The sequence below is a fragment of the Callorhinus ursinus genome, unplaced genomic scaffold, assembly GCF_003265705.2.
Source record: "Callorhinus ursinus isolate GAN/ISIS: 27379988/994484 unplaced genomic scaffold, GSC_fseal_2.0 scaffold18, whole genome shotgun sequence".
In the NCBI taxonomy this organism is placed as follows: Eukaryota; Metazoa; Chordata; class Mammalia; order Carnivora; family Otariidae; genus Callorhinus; species Callorhinus ursinus.
Genome location: NW_027397080.1, coordinates 29,417,871 through 29,437,972, shown reverse-complemented (window position 1 = coordinate 29,437,972; position 20,102 = coordinate 29,417,871). Strand labels below are relative to the sequence as shown.

At 47.7% G+C, this 20,102-nt stretch overlaps 1 protein-coding gene and 1 long non-coding RNA gene across 12 annotated transcripts in view; both read left to right on the top strand.

The window, feature by feature from the left end:
- Positions 1 to 5,526, top strand: part of KIF1B (kinesin family member 1B) — a 142,512-nt gene extending 136,986 nt beyond the window's left edge. For 10 of the 11 annotated variants that reach the window (XM_025855680.2, XM_073903360.1, XM_073903363.1 and 7 more), the window contains 3 exons: positions 104 to 296; positions 505 to 623; positions 1,148 to 5,526. In XM_025855680.2, coding sequence (XP_025711465.1) covers positions 104 to 296; positions 505 to 623; positions 1,148 to 1,190 — 355 coding nt within the window. In that variant the 3' untranslated portion in view covers positions 1,191 to 5,526. The remainder of the gene's footprint in view (positions 1 to 103; positions 297 to 504; positions 624 to 1,147) is intronic. The other variant, XR_012381374.1, reaches the window with a different exon arrangement.
- A 609-nt stretch (positions 5,527 to 6,135) lies between these two features.
- Positions 6,136 to 13,619, top strand: LOC141374461 (uncharacterized). The gene is made up of 4 exons (XR_012381373.1): positions 6,136 to 9,716; positions 10,766 to 12,119; positions 12,193 to 12,327; positions 12,439 to 13,619. It is a non-coding gene; the product is annotated as an uncharacterized lncRNA (long non-coding RNA).
- The last annotated feature ends 6,483 nt before the right edge of the window (positions 13,620 to 20,102 follow it).

Below are 20,102 nucleotides of genomic sequence, written 5' to 3'. Positions count from 1 at the left end.
CATCCTAGGGACTGGGCCTAGGTGAGACATATTTTCATGTTCCTCAGGCCATGATCACTTTGTTTTTGCGAGAAACTAACCTCTCTTGTACTACCCTTTTTAGCTCCGTGGTCTCTAAGAAAGGATACCTGCATTTCAAGGAGCCACTTTACAGCAACTGGGCTAAACATTTTGTCGTGGTCCGTCGCCCTTATGTCTTTATCTATAACAGCGACAAAGACCCAGTGGAGCGTGGCATCATTAACCTGTCCACAGCACAGGTGGAATATAGCGAGGACCAGCAGGCCATGGTGAAGGTCAGTCCTGCTCTCTTGGCTACTAATTGCCGCCTGCCCCCTTCCCTTCTGAGTTCTGAACTCTCTGTTGTGTAGTGTGGCATCTCTCCTATGTGTCTGGTCTCCCTGAACCTTCAGTATGAGGTGCTGTGTGCCCTGGGAATATGGCAGGGTGGTCCCCGTTGTCAGCAGCCATCGTAACCTTCCCGTCCCCCTGTGTCTCTTTCAGACACCGAACATCTTTGCTGTATGCACAAAGCACCGTGGGGTCCTTTTACAGGCTCTCAATGACAAAGACATGAACGACTGGTTATATGCCTTTAACCCACTCCTTGCTGGCACGATACGGTAAGTAGTCCTCATGTCTCCTTCTTCTCCTTGGCTTCTGGCCAATGTGAATCGAGAAGGAAGTCTTGTTCCCCAACAGCAGGCTGACTATAGAGGAAGGACAGCAGCGTAAGTGTGACTGTAAGGTGGTGATGAGGCCTCAGCTTCTCATAGGTGTCACCTGGTGCCCTGAATGGCTAAGGGAACCTGGTCCCATTTGTACCCAGTTAATGTCCTGCTTTGATTTTGTTTCTCAAGATTTTTTTCTTATTTTTTTACTTTTTGACTGAGTCAGGGGAAGGTGGTGAAAACCTTCATGGTCTCCCAGTATTCCACCCTGTGATCCAGCCTCTGATCCTGTGAGGGGCTTGTGTCCCAGGGGCCCCCACAGCTTCACCTGCTTATTCAGGGAGCCTAGAGACCTGGGGCTTGAGTGCTGGAGGGGAAGAAGCTCAAGGAGGGAACTGTAGAGGAGGGAGACTTGTGAGGGGAGAGACATCTGGACCCAGCTCCTCTAATCCGCCCTCTTCCTCTGTCACCTGTAGGTCAAAGCTCTCTCGCAGGTGCCCCAGCGACCCGAAGTGCTAAGGGACCCTGCCGAGCGTCCTCACTCGCCTTCGAGACATAAAGAAAGTGTTGCTGCTTCCTTCTCTCTCTGATTCTTGATGGCCCCTTTCGTGTGTAAGCCTGTGGGGTAACTGCTTTCCCTCCTGTCAACACTCTTGCTAGCTCTCCTGGTCCCCGTCTCCATTGCTCTGTACCCTTCTCTTTTTTTCTTGTGCTGAGAATCTTATTGGTAGTAGCATGTGGCCTAACAAAAGGGAGAAAAACAAACAAAACAACCCAGAGGGGATCCAGTGAATCTCCAAATTATTTTTCTGTGTCTCTTGGCTTCCTTTTGTATGATAGGTCCCCATTATGACCCCCTGTGATGTCTGTACTGCTGTCTTTGGATATCTTTGTCTGTTTTTTAAGACAACATAATACTTTTCCTTTTCTCTGTGATATCACTTCAATTTTGGGTGGGGGGGTGGCTTAGAGACTATGGGAGGAAACATCTGGCTTTTTTTTAGAACCTAAAAGGAAAAAACTTACCTTTTCCCTTTCCATCTCTTTGCCATTGCTAATCCCTGCGTTTTCCATTCAGGGAAAAGGTTGTGGGGAGCTTAGAAATGGCACAGGTGTATTCTCTGAAAGTGGAGCTTATTTAGAACGTAGTTATGCGGTTTTCTTTTAGTGGAAGAGAGAAGGGAGGACTTCTTAGCGGGCCTGGAACAGTGGCTGCTGCTGACTTTGTAAGAAGGGAAGGGCCAAGGATACTGCCTGTGGATTTGAGAGGACCGTGGGGCTTGACAGTGGGTCATGACGGCGGGCTGACAGTACGATGAGGGTAGCTCCTCACAGCAGCGCTCCTGTGAACTGCTTTTCTTTCTCAGTTTCTCATTTCTCTTCTTGTCAGTGATGGTACAGTTTGGAATTAGTACAGTGTCAGACACAAACGTCCCACAAGGGGGGAGAGACTCACTTCTGCTCGTGAACTTGATGGTCGTTGTCATTATAATTATGGGAATGCTGAGTAGTGACCCTGTGATTGATGTAGCTCCCTTTGATCAAAGAAATGTAACCCTCAAGTATAGACTTGGAAGTCTCCCTCTGAATCCAGTGGTCATTTCCAATGATCCTTGTCAAATTGAAAATACTTTCAGTAATGCTTCTCCCCCTATTATGATAAATAAGCAGACTAGGCAGGCTTTGCTTTCTGGATCCCGGGATTAAAACCAATCCCCTCCCACCACTAAAAAAAAAAACCAAAAGGACACCTGGGGGCAGAGAAGAGGCGCACCTGAGCCCTGTCCGCAGTGGCTTGCTGCTGCCTCCGCCTTGCGTCTCGGTTACCTTCATGGGGTGTGGAAATAACTGCCAGAGGAGGAAGGAGGAAGCTCGCTGCTCACAGTCTCCTTCTCTGACAGAACAGGATCCATCCAGACGCCATCATAGAAGAAAATACTCTTTTTCTTTCAGCTGCCAGTAAGTTTTATAGGAATGGCCTGGGGAAAAGAAGGCCTGCGGGTTAATTCAGCTGCTTTGCCATCTGACCTGGGGTGTTTTGTACCATCCTTTACCTCCCTCAGGCACATCTCTGTTTGACCATCCCTCAGGCATTCAGGAAAGTATCTGCCCTCTCCCACCTCGCGGAGACTGAGGGTCTCCAGCCTTGAAGTTGCTGCCTCCCAGGTGGTGGGGACCGGCTGATTTTCTGCTTCAGGCAGCATGGGGCAGGGGCTGGTGCGTGTCAGCAGACCCTTGCTTCTGACTTCCTGGTTGGGCTCATCGCTAAGAACACGTCTCCTGGCCTCGGTAGAATTGCCCTGCAAAGAGGAGGAAACATGAATCGTGGAGAGCTTAAAAGACAGGCTAGAAATCCCAGTCTGTGACCTTAGCTGGAAAGTGATCAATAAAAACTCTACAGTAGGTTTTTTTAACTTCCTTCCTCTCCTCAAAACATAGGTCATTAACTGTGATGTTATTTGTTTTCTAAGCAGTGCGTGAGATTTTTAATGTAGTTAGAGGTTCCTTAGTTGTCTAATGGACACAGTATGCCCTTCTGGTGTAGACTCAAATCCAGGATCTGTTGGTGCTTAGAGATCACTCCTGGACTGGAATGAAATCTAATTTCAGGGGAAATGAAGATGAAATTCGAAGGTTGCGTTGTAGAATGAAGTCACGGGTGCCGCTGCTGTTTGTCACGAAGTCTGATAGAGGGACCCATGTCCATGACAGAGGGAGGTGGGGAAGGCTGAGGGGGAGTCACATCATGTGATACACTGAAATGGCATTTGGTTTTTCTTCTAACTCAGAACTGGCTTGGAAAGTCTTTGCTTTGGAGGTGTCAGAGATTAGGACAGGTAGAACTGGACTGTTCGTATCACCCCCGGGGGAGAGGGCACCCTGAGGAAGCAGGACATTACGTCCGGCAGGGGTCCCTGGCAGGTGTGCTTTCCACCGAAAGTCTGAGGACAGCCCTTATTGGTTTCCCCCTTTTCCTCTAGCGGCCCATGTCCAGATTGTAGTTGGAACAGTTTCAAGATTAATGTTCCCTTTCTGGACAGATCCATCCCCACTTTCGAAGCTGAGAGAGCTTTTATGGCAGGAACTACTTATGAGGATTTAGCTGAAGCCATTGTGGTAGAAAAGTTGATATTTAATATTAATATAATATTAATATTATATTGGTATTTAAGAAAACTACCTTTCGGGGTTTTTTTGTGTGTTTTTTTTTCCCCTAAAGCATTCCTTTAAACAAGTAAAAAACAAAGAAAAAGCTCTTACCCAAATTAAGGAGAAATGAGTGCTAGTTAAAAGTAATCATGTCCTCCCCTCCTTCCCCACCCTCCTTTCTCCTGCCAAAGCAAAACAGGACCTCACAGCCCACACCAAACCAGCGCCCACAGCCTCCTCACCTCTGTGCCTGCCTGGGAGTCAGCCAGCTCTCGGGCCAGGCTGTGCAGGGCCGACCAGCCGTGCACATAGCCAGGGGCGTGGGGAGGGGCTGCTGCTGGCAGCCAGGTGGGCACCCCAATCCTAGCACGTCATTAAGACACTCGCGCCGTCACTGTGAGGGGAAGGAGAATGATTTTTCCCGGCTAAGAAACCACTGTTGTTTTACATTTTTATTTCCCCCTTCGGCTGCCATTGAACTTCTACAGCTACTCATATTTTCAGTTCTTTTAAGATGAAGGAGTAAGTTAAATCATTGGGAAAGATCTTCAGGGATCTAAAAATAAAATGACTTCTGGCACATTTCAAAGCAAAGACTGTGTTGCCTGCTGCTTGTTGTGGTTTACAGGGATATTTAATTTTGTAAGGTATTTGTATATTTATACACTGTAATTAATTGCACATTGGACTGGGAAAGAACGGATGACCTAGTGCGTAGCAGCTCCGGTACGCTGCCATTTCCTCGTGCTGCATCCACTCGGGTCCTCCAGGACGGGGTCAGGGCTTGTCTGTCTCTCTGACTTGGGTCCTTCGTTTTTGCTTTGGATTCCCTTTCTAAAATGTGATTGTTAACCTGCTCCTTAAAAAGAAGACACTAATTCTGCTGCAGCTCTCAAAAGGTTTGCTGAGTGTATTTGCAAGAGGACTCTGACTCGTGTGCACTGTGGCTGTCCACCGTGGCCAGTAATGACTCACCCCAGTGTGCGGCCAAACCATGACTGTGTAGCAGGGATGTACTGATGGTGCTTCCTTAGGAAATGGCAATGTCAGCTGAGAGATTATCTGCAGTTGTTCAAAAGGCCATTTATGAAATTCGGATTTGAGCCCCCATGAATCTTAGGAAAGCCTCTGATCATTTAAAGGAAAGAGAGTTGATGCAAACTTCATGTTAAAAGCTGTGCTCAGGAAGTCCGGGCTGAGGTTGGTCTCTTGCCAAACCCTGGCTGTTGTGTGTTGTCTTCACGTCTTCAAGTTCCCTTTTTCCAGGCTGCACATTCTGGCATCGGTTCACCTGAGGACTCCATTGGCCTTCTCGCGTGCAAGGCGCCACCCGTCGGGATTTCGGGTCTCTTCTCACCATCCGCGTGTGCTGCCACGGAACCCGTGGAGCACATGTGGCCTTTTTGAACCAAGACTTTGCAAACTGATCTCTCCCCAGTAAGGAGTTGAGCTCATTAGCAACAATGTACATTATTAATTTCAGATTTTCATTTTCATGTTTTATTATGTAAATATTATCTGATGTTTGGAGCTTGAGTATACAGAATGTAAATATAGTTCTTGTATTTGTACTAATTCCGGTTCTTTTGCTGTATAGCCTTAGATGTGCAATGCGGACATTATCTAACTGTGTATGGTAACCTTGCATCACGGAACTCTTAGTGAACGAGGTAAACATAATAAAGGTACAACCAGTGCATCAGAAGGCTCTTGACGTGCATTTATTCTTGCATCCTTTGAAAGGTAGTTACACAAGGTTTCTTGACTTGCAAAGATACTACTGTGGTGTGACCTATGGCTTTTCTGATCATTCAGAGTAGGGTTATTATAAAGCCAGGTGCTGTTTCTTTTGAAAATGCTTTCCTCCTGAGTGTTGTGTGGGTTCTCCCGGAGCCTCTCCTTAGATACCTACCAGTGACTCTCCAGTGGTGGTGTGGTTTTTCTGGGCGGAGAGGTTGAATCATTCACCCTGTGCTTCATTTAACAAGTTCCCATTGTGAACAGAGCATGAGCAGGGACCACCGTCCTGGTTGTTTGGCGGGGAGACAGAAGGGAGGGAGAAGCAGCATTCAGGTAAAGGGCAGTGATTGGGTCAGTGCCCATCTGAGCGCCCACCCCATGCCCGCGCCCAGTGTGTGAGAACTCAGCAGCAAACAATGCACCCCAGCATTCCCGTCCCCGTGAGGAAAGACCTTTATATCACGAATGGGGAATGTCTAACGTCAAGTGGTCAGTGACCGAGCAAACAGCAGGTGAATGGAAGGGATGGGTGGGAGGGGGGCATCCTTCTAGACCTTGTCAGGGAAGGCCTGTGTTGGTGGAGGACTTTTGAGCAGACACTTGAATGAGGGAATGCATATGCGTGCAAAGCCTGGGCAAGGAGGTCTCCAGGCAGAGAAGCTAGGCCCTTGGGCAGCAGTGTCCTCTGTCGGTCCCAAAGTTAGCAGGGAGGCCCGTCTGGGTAAGGGGAGAACACAAGAGCCTTGGCGGCAGCAAGTAACTAAAAGCCAGGTGGTTTAAGGCTTCGGTAACTCTCATTAGTGTGAAATAGGAAGCCGGTGAAGGGTTTGGGGAAGATGAGTCACATGGTCCTATTTGTGTTTTCAAAAGACCATTCTGACTGCTGGGTGAGAAACAGCCTGTTGGGGGTGTGGATGGGGGGGACTAGTGGAGGAAGGGAGACAAAATAGGAAATTGCTGCCCAGTGTCCCCAGAGGAGGGTGGCAGCGGGGACCCAGGTAGGACCAGTAAAGGCGGGAGTTGTGGTCAGATTGAGGATATTCTAATGTCGGAGCTAACAGATTTGCTGAGCCACTGCATGCAGTCGGGGAGAAAGGTAACTCGGGATGTGTGCCCGAGCATAAAGGACATGTTGCAATTGCCTAAAATGAAGAAGGTTGGGAGAATGGGGTGGGGGTGGCTGGCGGTGCTCAGTGAAGGGTCTGGTTCCAGTCATGTTCACGGGGAGACCCCGACTTTTCTGCCTGACTATACAGACGCCAAGGCAGCTGGATTCAAGGGGACAGGTGGGGCCGGAGACGCAGATTTGGGAGTTGTCAGCGTGAGGGTGGCAGAGGAAGGCAGGAGGCGAGGAGGCCCGGAAATGAGTCGTCGGTGAGAACCAAGGCTCGGGTCCTGGAACACTGGCACCAGGACGAGTCGGGAGGGAGAGGACAAACATGTTTGTGTGCAGACGGGATGAGTGAGCAGGAAGGGGAACCCGGCAAGGGGAAGAGACCAGCGTGTGGAGCTTTGCAGGCTGGTGCGGGGGCATGCTGGGTCTCAGGTCCCCCAGGGGCAGCCGCAGGCAGCCAGTGCTGCGAACACACGCAGGGCCTCTTCCGATTGCTACAGCTTCTCTCTGTGGGACTCCTCGGCCTTAAAAGCTAAGTCAGCTCCAGGGGTTATGTCAGCCATGCCTTCCTGAACTCCACTGGCTTTGCACTGACACCGACTTAGTCTTATAGAGTGGGTGTCTCCTGCAACCACACCTCATCCCTAGGCTTGTGTAGGCTTGGCCCCTCACCAGGGTCGCTCTCTTGAGGGTCACCAGGTCTCTCACAAAGCTGACAGTACAGAACATCAGGAGGTTCCCTGGAACTGTGTACGTTGAATGTGTTACTTTCCTACCTGTTATTTCTTGTCATTCCACTTGTGGTCGGGTTTGGAGATTCTTCCACGTCCCGTAGGAACTCTTTGTCTCTGCACAGTCCCCTTTTTTTTTTTCCCAAAAGCATCACCACTCTACATATTAATGATCTAAGCTTGAGAACAAGCACCACAAAATAGTACCATTTTCAATCCACTGAGCATTGTCTTCAATGATACCAATAGGAATGTAATGTCAGGGAAACATGAGTAAAATTCCAACGTTCAACAGTTTTTTGGAAACACAGATACCAAACTTGAGATGTTCCTAAGAAACGTGCCGGGGAATAAGTCTTACACAGCTGAGCACAGTTAGGTGTTAGCACATCCCAGCAGATGAGGGATGAGTAGGTCTGCACCATTACACCGGTATCATGCCAACCTACACTGGAGCATGTACATTTCTGATGTCCATTTTTGACACGTACAGATGCTGTCGGGAGCATTGAGATTGTTGGCAAAGAACAACAGGTATCTTCAGGGATAAAAGCATTACGGGTTAGGAGAAATCAGACAGCCAAGTGTGGAGCGAAGGGAAGGCTTCCAGAGAGTGCACAGTCCCTTTTAATTTAGCTTTTCTGAGTACATCACCTGCCTGCTCCTCTGGCTTTTGAATATATGGTCTCCTGGTTTTCTTCCATAATTGATCTTTCTACCTAGCAGGTGAACGAGTCCTTTGAGTTCAGTTGCAGGAATTAGAGCCAGTGAGTGGCAGAGCTGAGATTTTCAAATTGCCCCAACTAGTAGGTTTGTTAACTTAGACACCCTCTTACGTAAGTCTAACAAAGGATTCTGCCCTGGGAGAGTTGCATAGAAGGGCTGTTTTTATAGAATTCATGCCCATGCTTTGATTTGGGATTTGGGGATTTAGGGCAAGGTGAAAAGTTAAGGTGAGGAATAACTTAGAGTTGACTTTTCTTAAGCATTCTAAGCCAAGCATTTGAGGATTTTCTAAAAACTAAATGTCAGCTTGACTTTGTTCACCTCTGGGAGAGACTTGCCTTTGTCCCAGCCCTGCTGTTGTGTGCTGGGCTCAGCCCATCAGTAACCAGTGTTGTGGCTAGACCAGCCCTGTGGTTATTTTGATTGCAAGGTGCCTTTCGGCAATAATCAGGAAACTGGGGAACAACAACAACAAAAAAGGTTTATTATTTTTACAGGACCTGGAAATTGCCTGGCACTCCTGGGGCCACCCAGCAAGGTTACAGTTAGAGAGCACCCAGGCCTGGGGTTCTGCTTTCAAAGATTTTATTTATTTATTTGGCAGAGAGACACAGAGAGAGAACAAGGAGGCAGAGAGGCCGGCAGAGAGAGAGGGAGAAGCAGGCTCCCCACCGAGCAGGGAGCCCGATGCGGGGCTCGATCCCAGGACCCTGGGATCATGGCCTGAGCCGAAGGCAGCTGCTTAACCGACTGAGCCACCCAGGCGCCCCTGGGGTTCTGCTTTTATTAGGGGAGGAGGAGATCCAGGGTTTAGCTGGGCTCAGTCTTTTTTTTTTTTTTTTAAGATTTGATTTGTCAGAGAGAGAGGGAGAGAGAGCACAAGCAGGAGGAGAGGGAGAAGCAGGCTCCCCCCGCCCGAGCAGGGAGCACAATACAGGGCTCGATCCCAGGACCCTGGGATCGTGACCTGAGCCGAAGGCAGACGCTTAACTGACTCAGCCACCCAGGCACCCCTGGGCTCACTGTTTATTGGTGAATTAAAAAAGAAAAAAAAAGGGAATTTAAAGGAGGAAGAAGAAACAAGTGGCGCAAATGGTCAGTTAATCAAGATCTCTAAAACAGAAGAGCCTGGGGAGTCTCGGGGAAGAGGGGGTGCTGGCTCTTTATCTAGTGGCCTGGCTGACAGAAAAGAGAAAACCTCACTGTCACTGTCCTGACACCTGCCCTCTCCTAAGCCAGTTTGTGGTAGTTTGGCAACGGTCCTGGGAAACAGCATTTTTTGCTGGTTTTTAGCACCTTAGCAAAGCAATGGGACGGCTGTGCTGCATGCAACATTAGTAATAGAAGGAAATGAATGGGGACTGTTGGATTAGACATTTAAACATGTTTGCCTAAAGCAACGCCTATTCAGTAATAACTTGGGTGTGTCCAGATGTTTAGTCACATTGACTCAGCATAATTTCTCTTCGCTTGCCAAATCTCAGACTAGAGCAATCAACTTGTTCCTGCAACAAAACCTGGTGGTCGGCTCTCCTTGCAGCCGAGCCCAGCGGACGGAGGGAACCCTTGCAACAAAGCTGAAAGGTGTGTGGGCACCAAGGCCCTCCTGAGGGAGCCACCTGTACAATTTCCAAAGGGCGGTTTGTTCTCCAAAACCAGTCACAGAAAGGCCATTTTGATTTAGCTTTCCTTTGAAAGTCAACTAAAGGTCACTAATATGCAGCTGAACCCAGTTTTGCTGGGGAAACGTGTCTCTGAGCCTCCTGACGATGGCCTGCTACTCCCACGAGGACAGAGTGCTGGGCTCTGCCTTAGCCAACTTGGCCTATGGCCTAAGTTCCGTTCTGCCTCTAACGGGCTGAGCAAGTCTCCTTCCCTGCGCTGAGTCTCATTGTCATTTTAGATAGTAACGGCATCGTGAGGGGCGCCTGGGTGGCTTGGTTAAGCATCCAACTCTTTTTTTTTTTTTTTAAAGATTTTATTTATTTGACAGAGACACAGCGAGAGAGGGAACACAAGCAGGGGGAGTGGGAGAGGGAGAAGCAGGCTTCCCGCTGAGCAGGGAGCCCGATGCGGGGCTCGATCCCAGGACCCTGAGATCATGACCTGAGCCGAAGGCAGACGCCCAACGACTGAGCCACCCAGGCGCCCCAGCATCCGACTCTTGATTTCAGCTCAGATCATGATCTCAGGGTCACGAGATCGAGCCCCGTTGGGCTCCCTGCTCAGTGAGGGGTCTGCTTCTTTCTCTCCCTCTGCCCTGCCCCCCCATGCTCTCTCTCTCAAAAAAAAAAACAAAAAACCTACAACAAACCATGTAGCAATCTGAAGTTTGCAAGGAACTTTCCTAGATTAGCTCACTTTGATCTGCCCACCCTGGGAAGGAGGCAGGATAGACCCTGCGGTCAAGGACCCTACAGACTTTTTTTTTTTTCTTTAAGTAAACTCTGTCCAGCGTGGGGCTCAAACTTACAACCCCAAGATCAAGAGTTGCATGCTCTACCAACTGAGCCAGCCAGGCGCCCGAAGAGCCCTGCAAACCCTTGTTAGCCCTGGAGAATAACAGGAATTAGGGGAAGTTCCTGATCCCTTTGTCCTCTTGGAAGCTTCTCCCTGCATGTTCTGCTTCTTAGTGGCTCTCCTCTCTTACGAAGCTGAGGTGCCGAATGACAGTGGAGGCAGCCCCGGCACAGTCTGGCAGTTTGCCCCCAGATCAGTGTCTGGAAACCCCCACACCCTGACCGCTCTCTGGTGGACTCAACGGTGAAGGTCCCCACCGCAGATGGAAGGACAGAGTTGTGGACGGAGTGCGGGCTCTGGCAGTGTGGAGAGGATAGGCCGTGCTCTCTGCAAAAAATAAGAAAGCATAACACTTGGAAGAAGTATTAAAAATGTCTCAAGGTGGGGCGCCTGGCTCAGTCAGTCAAGCGGCCTACTCTTGGTTTCAGCATGGGTCGTGGTCTCGGGGTCGTGGGCTCACCGCTCGGCACGGAATCTGCTTCAGATTCTCTCCCCCTCTCCCCCTGCCCCTCCCGCTTGTGCCCTCTCTCTCTCTAAAGTAAATAAATAAATCTTTAAAAAAACGTTTCAAGGCTCTGGAAATTGACCAAATGAAGACAAATTAAAAAGCATTTATTCTTGGGAAAAACTGCGAGAGCGGCAGGTCAGAGCAGTGGAGGCCTGCAGCCTTCTTGCCTGGAGTTGCCCCCCACCGCCCACCTCTCTGTCGGGAAGGGGAGCAGTTTTACCAGATCAGGGCGCTGCTCTGAAGGGGCATACTGATCATGTTTTGTTCGGGGGTCGTGGAGGAGAGCTGTAGGTTTTTTATCAGCCAAAAGCAGCAAAGGTGGTGAGAAATGAATGGGAAGAACCTGAGGCTTGCCAGCCTGAGGTCTCAGCGGGTCAGGCAGCCGATGAGCCAGAAATTTATCAGGGAGACTGTGGGAGCAAGAGTACGGTAGGAGTGGGTAATCGCTCCACACCTCCCAGGCTGCCGGGGACCTGCACAGGTGCAGGCCCCCAAATCACTACATTGACCCTCAGTACCCAACCTAACTGCAGTTTTAGCCCCCCAGAGATGTACCAGTGACCATGGGGATTTCCTGGTCAACGTTAGGAAATTTCCTGGTGGACCCTTGGGTTCCTCTTGGCGGCGGCGTGGGGGGGGTGACCTTGCCTAAAACAACAAATTCTTTGCTAACAATTTCCTTTTTTTCTACTCCCCTCTCTACCTTTAAAGGCTTTCCTCTTCTGTAGCCCTTTGGAGCCCCCCTCTACCTGCTTAGGATGCTGCCGACTCATGAATCGATTAAGAAAGCCAGTTAGATCTTTAAAATGTATTTGGCTGAATTTTTGTTATTTAACAGATTTGGTGGCAGCAGTGGGATTCGAAGCGAACTTCCAGCAACATTCAGGGATGAGAAACTGGTATTATACCCCTGAACCGTTTGAGTTCACTGCCTCTCTCCCTGTTTCCAAGGGCTGTTGGTGAGTTCCTCCTGGATCTAAGCTCTGCCCTTTTTGTGTTCAGGCTCCTGATCTAATCAGCTTTCCTTTACAGGGCAGGTCAGTTTGAGTGGCAGAGAGTTATTATGCCTGGAGCCCAGCTGAGCTGGCAGGGGGTCTGCCCAGAGCCAAGCCCTTGGCCTTTCAGATCACAAGTTCCCAGATGGAAAACTCTAGCAAGTGTCCACAGGTATCGGTGGTGGTGGTGCGCACGGGGCAGTCTTGCGGCCGATACTGTAACATCTCTTGGTTACTGCCAATGCATTAAGATGCATATGTATGTTTGTCTTATTTTCTATAGATAAAGGCTTACTAGCAGGGATCTCAGAAGAAGCCAAAACCACAAAAATCGGTTGGCACAGATTGAACATTTAAAGAGTATTAGAGGGGTGCCTGGGTGGCTCAGTCGTTGAGCGTCTGCCTTCAGCTTGGGTCATGGTCCCGGGGTCCTGGGATCGGGCCCCACATCAGGCTCCCTGCTCCGCGGGAAGCCTGCTTCTCCCTCTCCCACTCCCCCTGCTTGTGTTCCCTCTCTCGCTGTGTCTCTCTCTGTCAAATAAATAAATAAAATCTTAAAAAATAAATAAATAAAGACTGTTAGAGCACCTGCTACCTTCAGAAGATCCTGTGATAGGATAAGTTGGTCATGGAACAGGTTATATTGACATCAGGTCACCCACCAACCTCAAGAAAACTTCCATGCAACGAGGTACACTGTTGAACACACACAGTCCTCAGCTTCACTGCACATCCCATTTAGGTGTCAGTTCGGCTGTTGAGAAACCCAAAGTCTTAGCAATGGGATCCTTAAATTCTAAAGAGTCACATGCTCAACCTTCCAACACACCTGCTTATTTTATGTCTAAGAACAACATAAGTTTTTCTTAGAAGTTGCAGATGCCTAGCAAAAACAGCAAAATCTCACTAGGCTTGTTTTGTTTCCTGAGAAATTTGGCTTAGGGAACCATCAGGCCGGAGGCCCCAAAACAAGGCCAGACAGAGATGCGAGTTGCCCCCCACGGGCGGTTGGATATGGCTGTGCAAAACTGGGAGTTAATTCCATTTGCAGCCAGGGTCCTACGGAGCTGCTGCAAGCCCTCAGAGTTGCAGCCTGAAAAGACAATGGTCCCTATGGGGAACATTCCAATTAGAAAAGATCATTTAGGAAGTACCCTTGGAAGCAGAGTTTCCCAAATTAAGCCAAATGGGATACCTGTTTTAATTGGCAAGCAGAAGCCTCGAAAAGGTTTCAGAAGCCCTGAGTGTTTCATTAAAAGATTCACTGCAATGGGGTGCCTGGGTGGCCCAGTCGTTAAGCGTCTGCCTTCGGCTCAGGTCATGATCCCAGGGTCCTGGGATCGAGCCCCGTATTGGGCTCCCTGCTGTGCGGGAAGCCTGCTTCTCCCTCTCCCGCTCCCCCTGCTTGTGTTCCCTCTCTTGCTGTGTCTCTCTGTCAAATAAATAAAATCTTAAAAAAAAAAAAAAAAGATTCACTGCAAGAGGCTAATGAAAAATTGCACCCACACCCCTATCTACCTTCAAAGAAGGGACCCCACACAGGCCCCTCCAGAGTTGACGAAACTGAGGGGTTTTCCGGTAAACAGCCAAGGGGAGACTCTGGTAGATCCCAGAGCCAGCACAGGGGATCCTGGAAAATCTGGCAGAAGCCAGCAAAGGGTGGAAATTCTTACCAGAATCAGCTCTTCTGAATCTCTATCTGCAGTGCCCAGTTACGGGGAGAAAATTTCATGTCCCTTTCCAAATTGATTCTTCTTGTTCCAGCTGCTGCCTTTCTCTCCTTTGCACAGCTGGGCTGGGCTTTCTGCCCTGCCCGGGACTTGCGGTCCTGTTTCCTTCTTTTGGCTCTCTTCGGGAGTAACTCTGGATCTTGGGAAGTTACCATCCTTTGCACCCTCTTTGTGGACCATCTTACACCAAAGGGGGGATTATTCAATACTGCCAGAAATATTTAAAATTAGAACTATGTACCCAGGGGCACCTGGGTGGCTCAGTTAAGCCTCTGCCTTCGGCTCAGGTCATGATCTCAGGGTCCTGGGATCGAGTCCCGCATCGGGCTCCTTGCTCTCAGTGGGGAGCCTGCTTCTCCCTCTCCCCCTCTGCCCAACCCCCCTCCATGCTCTCTCCCTCTCCTGAATAAATGAATAAAAGTGTAAAAAAGAAAAAAAGAACTATGTACCCAGAGGGGAAAAAAGCAAGTTGAGATAAAGTAGTCGAGTAGGTGGATTGACCCATGATATCATTTAAGTTATAACCCAGTTGTCTGAGGAACTGAAAGCAACTGTCCTTATCTTTCAAATCTTTACGGAACTAGAAACAGCAGCTCTAGAGGCAATTCAAAGCCCACCTGTTCCTCTCCCAGTCCCCAAACTTCCCCTAATTATCTTAAACCGCTGGTAAACTACTGGCTTTAAGAAACCAAAGTCCTTCTAGAGGAATGTGCATTCTTTCTCTGTCCCTCAAACTTAAATCATCTTATCAGGACTTTGAAATGTCAATACAGCCCACAATCACCTGAGATTGAAGGGAAAGTAAAGGGGGAAAGAGGCCTTTTTATAATATAAACTGCTAAAAGGGTTCTCGTGCACCTCTTCCTTAGGCTCAATTCCAAGAACAAAGACAAATCTTGAAAATCTTCTCCGCAAATATTAGTAAGTACAGGGTCCCTGCATCTGTCTCTGTGTCCATACATACATATGGTATAAATGTGAGATTTTTCTACCTCCAATAGTATTGCTAAAATTAATTTGTCAAAGAGCTCTATTTAGTTGGACAAGTGCTTGTAAGGATAGGGCATTCTAAAACTCTAAGACACACTGAAGCTAATCCAGATGCTTTTTCAAGTTCACGTGATCTGGGAAAATATTCAGTTCCTGGTTTACTTAAAATAGACTTGTCTCTAGAGTTATCAGCATTAAAATTAAAACTTTCATTCTGCCTGGGTTTACTGAAACTCGAATAGGTTGATATCATGATCTCTTAGACAAAATGTTTTTTGTCTCTTTTTAAAATACTCGGAAGAATGATGGACTTTGATGTCTCATAAAGTTTCTATGTACCCATAAAGATTTTGGTAACCCAAAATCTTAAAAGTTTTGCTGAGTTAGGTTAAATGGTGAATTAAGTTAACTTCATTAAATATGTAGATCATTTCCAAATAAGATATAATACTAAAATATTAGTTACTGAACATGGGTTTATCTACTTTTGGCTTCCTCATTTCACAGAAACTATAGATGTTTGGGTCCTTAGTAACATGGGTGGGGTTTTTTGTTTATTTTATTTTTTTTTAAGATTTTATTTACTTATTTGACATAAAGAGACACAGTGAGAGAGGGAACACAAGCAGGGGGAGTGGGAGAGGGAGAAGCAGCCTTCTTGCTACTGAAGGCAGATGCTTAACGCCTAAGCCACCCAGGCGCCCCTTGTTTATTTTATTTTATTTATTTAAGTTTATTTTGGGGGGTGCCTGGGTGGCTCAGTCGGTTAAGTGGCTGACTCTTGATTTCAGCTCAGGTCATGATCTCAGGGTCATGGGATCCAGCCCGCCTCGCACTGGGCTCTCTGCTCAGTGGGGAGCCTGCTTCTCCCTCTCCCTCTCTCCCTGCACGCGCTCTCTCTCTCAAATAAATAAATAAAAATCTTAAAAATAAATAAATAAATAGACAAAGGTGTTTTGTTTTGTCTTACTTTTGGTCTGCTGAAGTCTTTTTGACCTGGAACATTCCAAAGGATTTGTTCAACTAATTGGCCTTATTTGCTATGTTACGTTGCATGGGAAGCATTGTCAAATAAGAAGCAAAACTTCATTTTCTTTATGCTGTATTTGTATGATGGTGGCAGATGTGGATAAAGTCCATTCTGCTTCTACAGTAATGGCCCCTCGTTGCCAGACTTGCCATCCTGATGTCCTGGTGACATGGCAACAGTCTGCTCCTGAATCAGAGGGGGCTGACCGGTGTCTGTAAATTAACCGAACCGTCAGGGCCTTGGGGAAACCAGGATGGCACTTGGTCCTTCCCGACTCCCCGGCAAACCCCATTTTCCCGTTTCTGCACTCCTTCACCCACCATAGGGCATTTTCAAATAAGATGACTCAAATTATAGACAGACATTGGTGGCGAGGCTTCTGTAATATTACAGAAACCGTCTAACCGCAATGTCTGACTTGTCAGGTCCATAATCCTGGAAGAGCCTTGTCTATATTCCCAGAGGCCTCCTCCCTCCTCCTTCTGGACACTTTGAACACCTGCAGCTGGGCTTCGGTTTCCACCTAGTATGAGTTACCGATCCGCCCTTGTCATTATGTATCTGTTTTCCAGGTGGGTTAAAGCCTTTCCCTGCCTCACGGCTGTTGCCCTCACAATGGCAAAGAAACTTAAAAAATGTGTCTCTCACTAGGGTGTATCTTCTGTAATCTCCAGTGATCAAGGCACCCACTTCACTGAGCAAATCACGTGAGCCTTAATGAAAACCTTGCAAAGTTCTTGCATCTCTTCTGTGTCCTTTCCATAAAAAAAGAGGCTAGCATGTGGGCATTAAGTCTAGATGCAAGTCCCTGTTTGTGTCATTTCACCCTAGAGCTACCCTCTGAGATTTTGTCCTTCCCATTTTACACACGAAACTCTTAAGACTCAATAACTTGCCGCAAATTGCACAGCTAGAAAGAGGTGGAACTGGAGCGAGCTAAGGACGGTGTGACACCAAGACCCACTCTTCCCCTTCTCTGTCAAGCAGCCCTTCCATCTGACTTCTGCGACAGGGTGCTGTCCTACCACTGAATCTGTCTCTGGACCCCAGGGTCCACTGAGAGGAACCTTGGAGGGCATCTAATCTGTCCCCAGAGGGGCAGTTCTGATGTACCTCCCTGATTAGCAAGTCTCGGCTCTCTGAACCGCAATTTCCTCCTCTCTCAAAGAGGAGTTGGGCTAGATCCGTGGTTCCAAAACCACTCTTCTCAGACCCTTTTATATTCTTAAGGACTGATGATACAAAGAGCTTTCGTTTATGTGAATTTTATCAATAGTTACCATTTTAGAAATCAAAACTGAGAAACTTTTGAATAACAATTTCCCAAAACAAAAGGAAATTCAGTGATATGTGTCATTGTTTGACGGTTTTGAAATCTCTCTAACGTCTGGCTTACTACAGTTTAAGATGGCTGGAATCTCGTATTTGCTTCTGCATTTAGTCTCTTCCATATCACGTGTCGCAGAGCCTCTAGAAAACTCCACTGGACACTTGTAAGAGAGTGAGGATTTTTTTTTTTTTTTTAAGATTCTATTTATTTGACAGAGACACAGCGAGAGAGGGAACACAAGCAGGGGGAATGAGAGAGGGAGAAGCAGGCTTCCTGCCCGCAGGGAGCCCCGATGAGGGCTCAATCCCAGGACCCTGGGATCATGACCCGAGCCGAAGGCAGACGCTAACGACTGAGCCACCCAGGTGCCCCGAGAATGAGGATTTAAAAGGCAAGTCAGATCTTGCTAGTGCTAATGAGATAGTTTGGTGCCCACTTCTCCCTGAAAGGGTACCAGGGACCTCCAGGGGTCGTGGACCACTCTTTAAGAACTATTTCAAAAGGTGGTCCAGAGACCATTTGCAGTGAGAATCACCTGGGGTGATAAAATGCACTTCCTGGCCTACCCCAGATCTATGGAATTGGAGTTCATATTTATGAAGCTTCCTTGTACACTAGAGTGTGTGAGGGCCCCAAGATTCCTGCCAGCCTGGTTCATCCAAAACTACAAAGTCACCAAAGCTGGTGTTAAGACCTAGGTCCCTATGCCTCAGCAGTGACCGGTGACCAGTGATGGAAGCAGCTCTGCCCTCCCTGATTTTGCCTGGCTTCATCAGCTCCCATATTCACTTCCTTCTCCCTTCGACGAAGTATTGAGGGCAGACAGGCATCACGTGTGTAGCTTTAAAATACATTCTGGGGCGTCTGGGTGGCTCAGTCGGTGAAGTGTCTGCCTTTGGCTCAGGTCATGATCCCAGGATCCTGGGATCGAGTCCCACATTGGGCTCCCTGCTCAGCGGGGAGTCTGCTTCTCCCTCTGCCTCTGTCCCGCCTCTCTCTCACGTGCTCTTTCAAATAAATAAATAAAATCTTAAAAAAAAAAAAAAGCTACTGTTCCTCTTTAAAAAAATAAAATACATTCTGGGCTTTATTGGCGAAAATCAAAAACACAAGAAACAACAGGTGTTGGCGAGGATGTGGCGGAAAAGGAACCCTCATGCATTGTTGGTGGGAATGCAAACTGGTGCAGCCACTCTGGAAGACGGTGTGGAGGTTCCTCAAAAAATTAAAAATAGAACTACCCTATGATCCAATAATTCCACTACTGGGTATTTACCGAAAGAATAAAAACACGAGGGGCGCCTGGGTGGCTCAGTCATTAAGCGTCTGCCTTCGGCTCAGGTCATGGTCCCAGGGTCCTAGGATTGAGCCCCACATTGGGCTCCCTGCTCTGCGGGAAGCCTGCTTCTCCCTCTCCCCCTCCCCCTGCTTGTGTTCCCTCTCTCGCTGTGTCTCTCTCTGTCAAATAAATAAATAAAATCTTAAAAAAAAACAAACAGGAATTCGAGGGGTGCCTGGGTGGCTCGGTTGGTTAAGTGTCCGACTCTTGATCTCAGCTCAGGTCTTGATCTCAGGGTCTTGAGATCAAGCCCTGAGTTGGGCTGTATGCTGGGCAGGGAGCCTAGTTAAAAACAACACTAATTTGAAAAGATGTATGCACGCCTATGTTTATAACAGCATTATTTCCAATAACCAAACTAGGGAAGCATCCCACGTGTCCATCGATAGATGAATGGATAAAGAAGATGCAGTAAATATATATAAAATATATATATTGGAATATTACTCAGCCATAAGAAAGAATGAAATCTTGCCATTTGCAACATGGATGGATCTAGGGAGTATAATGCTAAGTGAAATAAGTCAGTCAGAGAAAGACAAATACCATATGATTTCACTCACATGGGGAGTTTAAGAAACAAATAAAGGGGCGCCTGGGTGGCTCAGTTGGTTGGGCGACTGCCTTCGGCTCAGGTCATGATCCTGGAGTCCCGGGATCGAGTCCCGCCTCGGGCTCCCTGCTCAGCGGGGAGTCTGCTTCTCCCTCTGATCCTCCCCCCTCTCATGCTCTCATTCTCTCTCTCAAATAAATAAATAAAATCTTAAAAAAAAAAAAAGAAACAAATGAAAAACAGAGACATACCAAAAAAACAGACTCTTAACTATAAAGAATAAACTAATGGTCACCAGGGGGGAGGTGGATGGAGGGATGGGTAAAATAGGTGTTGGGGATTAAGAGTATACTTAATGTGGGGCACCTGGCTGGCTTAGTTGGTAGAGTATGTGACTCTTGATCTTGGGGTCATGAGTTTGAGCCCCTCGTTGGGGGTAAAGATTACTTTTAACAAAAGGTACACTTAGGGGCACCTGGTGGCTCAGTTGGTTAAGCGATTGCCTTTGGCTCATGATCCCAGGGTCCTGGGATCGAACCCCATGTCAGGCTCCCTGCTCCTCGGGGAGCCTGCTTCTCCCTCTCCCTCTGCCTGCCGCTTCCCCTGCTTGTGCTCTCTCTCTCTGTGTGTGTGTGTGTCAAATAAATAAAATCTTAAAAAAGGGGGTACACTTATCGTGATGAACAGAAATGTATAGAATTATTGAGTACTACACTGTATACCTGAGACATCTTATAATACTGCATGTTAACTATACTGGAATTTTAAAAAAATGACTAATGTTGAACCAACAGATAATTAAAATAAATTCTGGGCTTGCTTCCAGTTGTATATTTCTGCAACCAGGAAAAGTAAGAAGGAATGACGCAAAGGGCCTCATGGGGCAGGGACTTTTCTTCCTAAGGAGGAAGTTCTGTTCTAATCTTGGCTCCACCTGGACATTGTACAGTGAGTCAACCACAGAGTCCATGAACG